This window comes from Terrapene carolina, unplaced genomic scaffold (genome assembly GCF_002925995.2).
Source record: "Terrapene carolina triunguis isolate 2854851 unplaced genomic scaffold, T_m_triunguis-2.0 Scaffold62, whole genome shotgun sequence".
In the NCBI taxonomy this organism is placed as follows: domain Eukaryota; kingdom Metazoa; phylum Chordata; order Testudines; family Emydidae; genus Terrapene; species Terrapene triunguis.
Genome location: NW_020664413.1, coordinates 66937 through 78461, shown reverse-complemented (window position 1 = coordinate 78461; position 11525 = coordinate 66937). Strand labels below are relative to the sequence as shown.

The following is an 11525-nucleotide window of genomic DNA, read 5'->3' as shown; positions in this document are numbered from 1 at the left end:
AAACATGCGGCACTCAGTAAAAAGGCAAAGAACAGTGAAATTCCTGGACTCTTTTCTTTTAAAGTATTAATGTCAAAAGCGAGTTTCAGTGGGGTCCGGCCAATACCCCCCAGAATACGACTTCCCTTAAAAATTCCACCCCTTCGAGAAAGAGCCCCCGCTATTAAGAAGTCTGACATGAACTCTTGAGGGATGCATCCAGCCCCCTGGTGTATAATCGCCCTCCCTCTCACCCCGTTCACTAGTAGTAGGTGGTCTTTGTGCAGGGACCTGTCTGGTCTGGCCCCTTCACTCTTGGATGCTATAACCTGAGAAGTGGTAATGGGCGGAGATCACAAGCATCTGACGAGGAAAGACTCATGCTACAGCTGAGGGGCTGCCATAGATCAAAGCCCCATAACCACAGCTGGGGAGCATGCTGCTCAGACCACTAAGGGGGCAGCTAGCAGAGAGAGGAAGGTGGCAAATCTGCTGCCGCACAGAGCCCGACATTCTACTAGGGGCAAGGAGGCTATAAAACTTGTGAGGAGGAGTAACTTCCTTCTCCTCAACCCCACACAGTGATATGTGCCCTTAAAGTGGGGGTGGGGGGAGGGGAATTAGGTTAATACCCCCGAGGACCACTGTCCAGACCGCTGCTGGGCTGAGGCTGGGGATTGCAGCCTCATAAATGCAGAACCTTGACATCACAATCAGCCTGAGCGTCCCATTGGCTGCAGCAGCTGTTAATCAGCAGTGGAGGAATGTGATGGGCTGCTGATGAGCTCCTGCCCCGCCCTCCTTCCCCAAGCCAGCAGCAGGCATTGCAGGTGTGAAGTGAAAGAGGAGCCATTGGATTGGTGAGACCATGGTGCAGCTGGGGCCGTCTCTCCTGCAGCGATAAGGTACGGCCGAGGCAGAGCTGCAGCACATGCAGAGCCCCATGGCAGGCCCTGGAGAGCCGCACCATGGAGAGACCCTCGCTTAGAGCGAGCAGGACACTCATGGTTAGGTTCCTTCGTCTATCACGGGTGCACACGCTGCTCAGGCAATACAGCTGAACTAGGCCCCTCTGCTTGTGGGACCCCCAGGGGAGCTCACTGCTCAGCAGCAGCTCCAGGGCCGAGAAGGGGACTGTTGTAGCAGCGTAGCTGGAACATATGGGCTAAAGGCGTTAACATTACCCAGTCACTGTCCACCATGGAGTAAGGTGCAGGGTTTCTATGCAGAGACCTCAGCCTGCTCGGTACCATGGCCAACACACCCCTAAAAATCCCTTGAGCCTTTCATTAAAGATCCAGAAAAACAGCATTTCAAATGTTAAAATGAAAGCCTTATTTTACACCCACCCTCCCTCTTTCCCCATAGTTGGGGAGAGGTGGTAGGAGGAAAGGCCCCCCATGTTTGACAGTCTTTTAGATGGTACCAAAGATGGCAATAACTCTTCTTTGGGGGGAGAAGCTCGCTGAGATGAGCATCAGCTGGGGCTGCTGTTAAAATCTGATTTGGTTTCCTAGAAGACAAAAAACACACACAAGAGGGGAGGGAAACGAACAGCAGAGATGTACAATACAGCTTCTGTGTCCAGCTGTGATGGTCACTTGCAAGCTCACTGCTGGGGGAAAAGAAAAGAAAAACAAACAAATAAAAAAAAATATGAGGAGGTTAGTTAAAAGGTACAGCACCAAAAGTAAAATCCCTGCGAGCTGCGTGGAAACTTTTTAAAGAGACCATAATAGAGGCTCAACTTAAATGTATCCCCCAAATTAAAAAAATATAGTAAGAGAACCAAAAAAGAGTCACCGTGGTTAAACAACAAAGTAAAAGAAGCAGTGAGAGGCAAAAAGGCATCCTTTAAAAAGTGGAAGTTAAATCCTAGTGAGGAAAATAGAAAAGAGCATAAACCCTGACAAATGAAGTGTGAAAATATAATTAGGAAGGCCAAAAAAGAATTTGAAGAACAGCTAGCCAAAGACTCAAAAAGTAATAGCAAAAAACATTTTAAGTACATCAGACACAGGAAGCCTGCTAAACAATAAGTGGGGCCACTGGACAATCATTCAAGGATGATAAGACCATTGCAGAGAAACTAAATGAATACTTTGCATCGTCTTCACGGTTGAGGATGTGAGGGAAATTCCTCAGATTTGTCACCTAAAAAGAAGGGCTCAAGTTTGGGGTTTGTCCCAGACTGAGGTGTCATTAGAGGAAGTCTTGGAATAAATTGATAAACTAAACAGTAATAAGTCACCATGACCAGATGGTATCACCCAAGAGTTCTGAAGGAACTCAAATGTGAAACTGCAGGACTACTAACTGTCTGTAACTTATTTAAATCAGCTTCTGTACCAAATGACTGGAGGACAGCTAATGCAATGCCAATTTTTAAAAAGGGCTCCAGAGGTGACCCCGGCAATTATAGACTGGCAAGCCTGACTTCAGTACTGGGCAAACTGGTTGAAACTATAGTAAAGAACAAAATTGTCCAAAATATAGATGTACATAATGTGTTGGGGAATTGTCAACATGGTTTTTGTAATGGGAAAGCATGCCTCACCAATCTACTAGAATTCTTTGAGGGGGGTCAACAAGCATGTGGACAAGGGGGATCCAGTGGCAACGAAGGGTAGGAATAAATGGTCCGTTTTCAGAATGGAGAGAGGTAAATAGTGGTGTCTCCCAGGGGTCTGTACTGGGACTGGTCCTATTCAACATATTCATAAATGATCTGGAAAAAGGGGTAAACAGTGAGATGGCAAAATTTGCCGATGATACAAAATTACTCAAGATAGTTAAGTCCCAAGCAGACTGTGAAGAGCTACAAAAGGATCTCTCAAAACTGAGTGACTGGGCAACAAAATGGCAGATGAAATTCAATGTTGATAAATTCAAAGTAATGGACATTGGAAAACATAATCCTAACTATACATACAAAATGATGGGGTCTAAATTAGCTGTTTCCACTCAAGAAAGATCTTGGAGTCACTGTGGATAGTTTTCTGAAAACATCCACTCAACGTGCAACGGCAGTCAAAAAAGCAAACAGAACATTGGGAATCATTAAGAAAGGGATAGATAAGACTAAAAATATCATATTGCCTCTATATAAAACCAAGGTACACCCACATCTTGAATACTGTGTGCAGATGCGGTCGCCCCATCTCAGAAAAGATATATTATAATTGGAAAAGGTTCAGAAAAGGGCAACAAAAACTATTAGGGGTGTGGAATGGCTGCCGTATGAGGAGAGATTAATAAGACTGGGACTTTTCAGTTTGGAAAAGGAGATGACTAAGGGGGGATATGATAGAGGTCTATGAAATCATGACTGGTGTGGAGAGAGTGAATTGGGAAGTGTTATTTACGCCTTCTCATAACACAAGAGCTAGGGATCACCAAATGAAATTAAGAGGCAGCAGGTTTAAAACAAACAAAAGGAAGTATTTTTTACACAACGCACAGCCAACCTGTGGAACTCCTTGGCAGAGAATGTTGTGAAGGCCAAGACTATAACAGGGTTCAAAAAAGAACTAGATAAATTCATGGAGGATAGGTCCATCAATGGCTATTAGCCAGGATGGTGTCCCTAGCCTCTGTTTGCCAAAAGCTAGAAATGGGGGACGGGGGATGGATCACTTGATGACTCCCTGTTCTGTTCATTCCCTCTGGGGCACCTGGCATTTGCCACTGTCAGAAGACAGGACACTAGGCTGGATGGACCCAGTATGGCCATTCTTATGACGACTTAGGGACAGTGTGTCTGCATCCACAACAGCCACTGCCACGTGTTTCTCTGGCCTCCCTCCACAACCGGGGCAGGGACCTCCCAGCTCTGGGCCCAAAGCCACCTGCCTCCTCATCCAGCTCCCTCCTTCAGGCTGGCGTCCTTCATGCTGCTTGCAGGAGGGAGTCAGTAGCCATTGGTATATTGGTGCAAAGTGGCATTATTAGCTGTACCGATGCCTAAACAGAGTGGTCATGTGACTACAGTACTGTAACCCCACCAGTCCTTGCCCCCAGCCCTCAGCACCCCCATCCTTTGGGCAGGACCCACAGCTGCCTGCATCCCCAGTAAGGCACCTCTCATAGACTCACCATAGCAGAGCACCTCCTTGTGGTGAGAGCCAGCATCACAGTGCCTCTCCCTCCCAGCTCTGCAGTGAGTTCCCCTCCAGGGGATGTTGACACTGCCGCTGGGGGAGCACGTCCCAGCCCAGGCAGACGCAAGCAGCCTAGCCAGGGGCAGCACAAGCTATCTGTCTGGTCCGGGTCCATGCCCAGGGCGTCCATGTCACTTTGTCCGCAGTGGATTGCCCCAGTACCGGCCCATGATGCTACCCCTAGCAACACTGCTGTTTTCAGCATGCTGGCTCTAGCTGGGAAGCACAGGCCCAGCTACAGTGCAGATCCACCCTCAGAGTCCTGCCCCGTCTGAGGTGACAACATCCCAACGCAGAGGAATGAAAACACTCCCTCCCTCGACTCAGTCCTCCAACCCGCAAACTTTCTCCTCGCTCTGTTACCCCCACGGCTCTCTCCCCAGCACCTCCCAAGCCACCGACCCTCAGGGCTTCTCCCTCACAGGCTTTTCTCCTGCTTTAGGGGTCTCCTTCTCCCTGCAGAGACAGGCCCAGTGTACAGCCACCTGCCCAAACACCCCTTTGGGTTCCTGTCCTAGAGAGAGAGCTAGGACTCCCCACCCCAGGGCCCTCAGTCCTTCCTTTATAGGAACCAGCCAGGCTGGTTCTCCCCAGCTGGAGCTAACCCATAATTAAGGGCTAATTGGACTTTCCTTTAACCCTCTCACTGCCAGTGTGGCCGGGGTTTATACACGCGTCGCAGTGTCTAGGACACTGTGGTTTGCTCTAACATACTATAATAACGCTGCAGAGGGATGAGGACAGTGCAGAGGGGCGGGGTGAGGTGGGGCGTATCAATGAGAGAGATGCCATTCGGGGGCTGCACCGAGTGGCAGGGGGGTGAGAGAGTCAGGGGTGGATTTCTGAACAGTGGCTGGGTTGAGGTCAGAACCTGTGTGAGCTGAACAGATGGACAAGGACTTGGGACAGACAGACCATGCAGGCTCTGTTTGGAGGGTGTGGGTAAGAGAGGACAGAGGGATCTGGCCGAGGTTGTCTGCTCGAAGAGAGGTACGGGCTGCAGCTGGACTGGGTGAGGGGGCGCCTCACTCTGGGACCTGCAGGCTGGCTGCTCTCCTCAATGCCGTTCACTGCCTTTCCCTCCTAGGTTCCCTGCTGGCCTCGGCACAGGACCCACACCTGCCATGGTGGAGTACTATGAAGCCCTGGGCATTCCCCGCAGCGCCTCCTCTGACGACATAAAAAAGGCGTAAGTCCCTCTTCCTTGGAGCAGCCGCAGCCTCATCCCCAGGCGTCCCGATGGCACCGTTCCTCTGGGCATGCCAGTGCTGTCCCCAGGGGCTCTGGACGCGGGGCATCTAGCGATCTCCGTGGGGCAGCGCTGAGTCCCACCGTCATGTAACAGGACCATGGACAAACACTCTTCGCTACAGGGACCATGCCGCCCTCTCGGGAAAGGGGGCCGTTCTCGGCCTGTGCTCTGCAGGGCTCAGACTAGGTGGCCCCAACGGGCCTTGGAATCTAGGAATGGATGCTGAGGTGGCTGCAGGGCCAGGAGGGCGGTGGAGGTGGAGCTAGTCTGTGGTGTGAGCCGGGACACGTGGGAGGGGGGGTGGCCGGGAGCTGGCTCCCCTGTAGTACCCTGTGCTGTGCATAGGTATCCTGTTAGGGGCTGCCCTTTCCCCACTGAGCTGTGACAGAGACACGGTGGTGAAGCACTGGAATGCGTTACCTAGGGAGGTGGTGGAATCTCCTTCCTTGGAGGTTTTTAAGGCCCGGCTTGACAAAGCCCTGGCTGGGATGATTTAGTTGGGAATTGGTCCTGCTTTGAGCAGGGGGTTGGACTAGATACCTCCTGAGGTCCCTTCCAACCCTGATAGTCTATGATTCTATGATTCTTGGGAGGGCAAAGGTGACCAGAGCTACTGCAGTTGGAGTTACCCTGGGAGCCCTGCCTTTGACCCCAAGTCTGCTGCTCCTGAAATCAGGGTCCAAACACCCATCAGTGTCAGCGAGAGCAGGCAAGGCCCTCTGCAGCAGGGCTGTGGTTCCACCTAGCCACCATTCGCTCACAGCCACGCTGGGCCCTAAGATCCCATCATTACTGCAGCCTGGCGGTGGTAGAAAGCCACATGGGGGGGAGGTGAGGGGACCGACACATGTTTAAAGGGAGACCCTCCTTCCTGGGCAGATCCTGCCGTGGTGTCCAGCACGAACCATCCCTGGTCCCTGCTGGGATGCCGTAGCATGGCAGAGTTATTGTCATTCCTTAAAGCAGAGGTTCTCAAACTGGGGGGCTGTTTTCTGGGGTTGTGTGAGAAGCTTTAGGGGGAAAAAAACACCCTTACGGCGCACATTTTGCCCACAGCAATCAACAGGCATCTACTTAAATTGTGGCGAAATCACACATTTTTTGCAGGTTGGTCGGGGCGTAAAGAGCCAGTTTCGCAGCTGTGTTCATACCGTTGTATGTTCCATGCCACCCTTACTTCTGCGCTGCTGCTGGCGGCGGTGCTGCCTTCACAGCTGGGTGCCCGGCCAGCAGCTGCCGCTCTCCCACCGCTCAGCTCTGAAGGCAGCGCAGAAGTAAGGGCGGCAATACTGCAACACCCCTACAATTGGGTTGTGACCCCTTTTGGGTCAGGACCCCCAGTTTGAGAAATGCTGCACCAGAGGGCCCTGTGCATTTTGACGGCTTTCTGTTAAGCTTGCATAGCATTATACAAAGTTGTTGCCATCTGTATGTTAATCCGTTTGCTACGAGGCGGTGTGCACATTTAATTGTAAGCATGGACCACAAGCGCAGTTTTACTTGTGCTGTTACTACAATGGATCCTTGGCTCATTCGTGCAACAGAAAATAACAAAACAAAAAAACCAACTCAGAAGCCAAAACAGATCCAAGTGAAGCACTGCCGTTGGTGGGAGATATTGAGAAGCAAGCCACACAAATAGTGAAGCGTGCTGCAGATAAGGCTGTGACACGTGTAGTCCGTTGCAGGGAGGGGCTGACTCACTCACTGGCAGCGTTGCAGCCAGACCGGGGTCGGCTACCCCTGAGCCACTTCCCAGCTCCCCCTCTGGACATATCTGCCTTGGGAGAGGGTCGTCCTGGTCGTCAGGGAAGAAGGCCTCTGTCAGCGCTTGCAGTTCCTCCCTGCTCGGGTCTGTAAATGGCCCTGGCCAGTCCTCGGCTCCCTCGGGGCCTGCAGCAGCCTCCCAGCTCAAGAGCTCGCAGGAGGCGTCTGACTCCTCCGGCGGCTGCCTCCCGACTGAGTTCTCCGGCCAAGCTTTTATACTTCTGGTCCTGCCCACTGACTTCCAGCGGGAGGGTTGAGCGAGGTGTGGCTCCGCCCACCAGGGCTCAGTGAGGGGCCCCTCCCCCTCCGGGTCTGTGGGCGGCCAATCCGTCTCACGACCCATGGCATAAAGTCAAGCGGAGGAAATACCAAGAGGAATACACACAATACGGCTTCACCTACTTGCGGATTGGAAATGTGGCGCACCCACAGTGTGTCCTATGCTCAGAAGAGTTTGCACAAGAGAGCTTAAAACCCATAAAGCTGCAGAGGCATCTGCAGCCCAAACACGCCACGCACGCCGATAAGCCAGCCGCGAATTTCCAGTGGAAAGAATGAGACCTTAAAGGTCAACGGGATGTTATGAACAAACAAACAACAACCCCAGCAAAAACTCTAACGGCTTCCTACAGTTTCCTACCTAATTGCTAAATGTAAAAAAGCCCCTCCCCACACACAGTGGGTGAAACACCATTCTCTGGCTGCGTAGCAACGTGTTGCATTATGCAGTGACAAATTTGCAACTCCACTTCAAGCAGGGCCGGCTCTGGCTTTTTTGCCGCCCCAGGCAAAAAAGCCTCCCGCCGCCCCACCCACCCCCCGGCGGGGAGCGCGGCAGGGGAGGGCGCCGAGCCCGGCCGCGGCCCCGCTCTCCCCGACCGGCTGGAGCACCGGGAGAAGGGCGGAGAGCCCATCCGGGGCCCCGCTCTCCCCGACCGGCCAGAGCGCCGGGGGGAGGGCGGCGAGCCCGCCGCAAGCCCCGCTCTACCCGGTGGCAGGAGCGCCGGGGGGAGGGTGGCGAGCCCGCCGCGGCTCCGCTCTCCCCGACCGGCCGGAGCGCCGGGGGAGGGCGGCGAGCCCGCTGTGGCTCCGCTCTCCCTGGCGGCCGGAGCGCCGCGGGGAGGGCGGCGAGCCCAGTCGTGGCCCCGCTCTCGGGCCTGAGTGCCGCCCCCCTCCAGGTGCCGCCCCAAGCACCTGCTTGGTAGGCTGGTGCCTGGAGCCGGCCCTGACTTCAAGCCATTCCATTGTCCAACGATACAGTTGCACGTCGCACTGATGATATTGCCAACGACATAAAGATTCAGCTGATCGAACGGTTTAAACATAGCCCCAAAGATGCCTTACAACTCGATGGGTCTCCAGACATCTCTAATCCGGCTCAGCTGCTTGTGTATGTCAGTTACTGCTACAACAGGAAGCTGCAAGAAGATTTATTTTGCAATTCTCTTCAAGGAGAGACAATAGGGCAAGAAATATTTTGCAAACTTGACAACTTCATGCATGAAGAAGGACTGGAGTGGTTATGCTGAGTTGGTGTATGTACAGATGGGGCCAGTGCTATGGGGGGAAAAGCTGGAGCGAAAGCAGAAGTTCTGGGAGTGGTGCCGCATGTTGTTTTCACACATTGTGTACACACTGGGAAGCTCTGGCTTCCAACACACTCGAACCAGAACTTGATTGTGTCCTGCTAACTGCAATAAAAATAGTGAACTTTGTTAAGTCTTGTCCCCTGAACTCGAGATTGTTCTCAAGGTTATGTAGAGATGGGATCAGAACAGGAGAAATCCAGGGGCTATCTCGAGGAAAAATCCGGATGCATGTATTTGAGCTGAAAGATGAACTCAGCTTGTTCCTTCTTGACGCCGGCTCACCTTATGCAGAACTTTTCTCTGATTCCAAATGGCTTTCAAAGCTAGCATATTTAGCAGACATTTCTGAGGAGCCGAATGTTTCACTTCAAGTGCCAACTTGAACCTTCTGCTATTAAATGATAAAATTGATGGGTTCCTGAAGAAACATACTCCAGGCAGAAGGGAACCCTCCGGATAGCTGTCTCCATCACCCAGCCCAGAATGGAATTGCTCTGCTCCAGAAAACAGGCACACCCAGCACACTAGTCACAACAGTGTGATGCCACTCGGCAGAAGCTCACTGAAAAGGTCCATTACTCTGTATTTCAGTGGCTCTGTTTGAGCCACTGCCTTACAGGTTTTAATAGTGAGAGTTGCATATTGATTTGTTTTATTGGTATATGTACTTATGTGGTGGGGTGGGGGACGTAAACTCCTACAGACACAAAGTACTCATCTGGAGTACTGGGTCCAGTTTTGGGCCCCACACTACAAGAAGGATGTGGAAAAATTGGAGAGAGTCCAGTGGAGGGCAACAAAAATGATTAGGGGGCTGGAGCACATGATTTATGAGGAGAGGCTGAGGGAACTGGGATTGTTTAGTCTGCAGAAGAGAAGAGTGAGGGGGGATTTGATAGCTGCTTTCAACTACCTGAAGGGGGGTTCCAAAGAGGATGGATCTAGACTGTTCTCAGTGGTGGCAGATGACAGAACAAGGAGCAATGGTCTCACGTTGCAGTGGGGGAGGTTTAGGTTGGATATTAGGAAAAACTTTTTCACTAGGAGGGTGGTGAAGCACTGGAATGGGTTACCTAGGGAGGTGGTGGAATCTCCTTCCTTAGAGGTGTTTAAGGCCCGGCTTGACAAAGCCCTGGCTGGGATGATTTAGTTGGGGTTGGTCCTGCTTTGAGCAGGGGGTTGGACTAGATATCTCCTGAGGTCCCTTCCAACCCTGATATTCTATGAGTCTAAGGGGAGTGCAATCAAAGAAGTTTGAGAACCACTGCCTTAAAGGGTGCTTGTGCCCCTCCTGGCACTTCGGGGAAAACCCCACGACCACCATCAAAGGGCAGCTTGTCCGAATAAACCCCAGGGCAGGAAACACGCCCAGAGCAGGGAGTTATAGTCAGGAGATGCTGCTGCCCCTGAGCCAGGAAGTGTCCCATGCAGGCTGCAGCCAGGGCCCAGAGTCTGTCATTGCCTGGGGATGGAATTGCATTCATCCATGTCAATAACTAGGGTTGCCAGGTGTCCAGTTTTCGACTGAAATGCCCGGTTGAAAAGGGATCCCGGTGTCTCCAATCAGCACTGCTGACTGGGCCGGTTGGTGGTGCAGCGGGGCTAAGGCAGGCTCCCTGCCTGCCCTGGCTCCATGCAGCTCCCGGAAGCAATGGCATGTCCCTGTGGCCCCTAGGTGCAGGGGTGGCCAGGGAGGCTTTGCGCGGTGCCCCAGCCCTGAGCGCCAGCTCTGCAGCTCCCATTGGCTGGGAACCGCAGCCAATGGAAGCTGCGGGGGCAATGCCTGCGGGCGCAGGAATCACGCGGAGCCCCCTGGCCGCCCCTACACCTAGGAATTGGACATATAAGCCGCTTCTGGGAGCCGCCTGAAGTAAGCGCTGCCCGACCAGAGCCTGCACTCCGAACCCCCTGCCCCAGCCCTGAGCCCCCCCCACATGCAAACTCCCTCCCAGAGCCCGTGCCCCAGCCCGGAGCCCCCTCCCACAGCCTGAACCCCTCATCCCTGGCCCCACCCTGGAGCCTGCATCCCCAGGCAGAGTCCTCACCTCCTCCCGCATCCCAACCCTGCCCCAGCCCGGTGAACGCGGTTGAGGGTGGGGGAGAGCGAGCGACTGAGGGAGGAGGAATGGTGTGAGCAGGAGGCGGGGCCTCAGAGAAGAGGCAGGGCAGGGGCGGGGCCTCGGGCGGAGCCTCGGGGCAGGGGTGGGGCAAGGGTGTTCGGTTTTGTGCGATTAGAAAATTGGCGACCCTAGCAATAATCACCGAGCAGGGAAGGGGGAGCTCCTCTGGATCCCGTGAGGAGTCACAGCAGGAAGACAGGCTCCCGTGTCCAAATGGAGCAGAGGTGACAGCCATGGGGTTGATCCGGACGCACGAATCGGACTGGTCCAGCCCTGACTGGAGACGTGGGACAGCCGAAGGGACTGGGGCGCTGCTGTGCTTGCCGGGGCATCTCCAAAGCCAAACTCGGCTCTCTAGGAAGATCCAGCCCTGCTTTCTGGGGAAGCAGCGTTGGGGAAGGAGGGGACAAGGGGAAGATTCGACTGGGCGCAGCCCCTGGTGACGGGCACACTCAGGGATCGCTGCTTACTGCTGTCTCTCTCGACGCTGTGCAGGTACAGGAAGGCGGCGCTGAAATGGCACCCGGATAAGAACCCGGAGAACAAGGAACACGCCGAGCGGAAGTTCAAAGAGATCGCGGAGGCCTACGAAGTGCTGTCGGACAGTAAGTGGCCGGCGTCTCCCCTCCCTCCGGGCTCAGTGTGGGTCCCAGCAGTG

General features: G+C 53.6%; 1 protein-coding gene across 1 annotated transcript in view; it reads left to right on the top strand.

Annotated features, from left to right (window-relative positions):
• Positions 1-5263: 5263 nt before the first annotated feature.
• DNAJB2 (DnaJ heat shock protein family (Hsp40) member B2) overlaps positions 5264-11525 on the top strand; it is a 19834-nt gene continuing 13572 nt past the window's right edge. Inside the window, exons 1-2 of the mRNA XM_026647349.1 lie at positions 5264-5328; positions 11363-11472. Coding sequence (XP_026503134.1) covers positions 5264-5328; positions 11363-11472 — 175 coding nt within the window. The remainder of the gene's footprint in view (positions 5329-11362; positions 11473-11525) is intronic.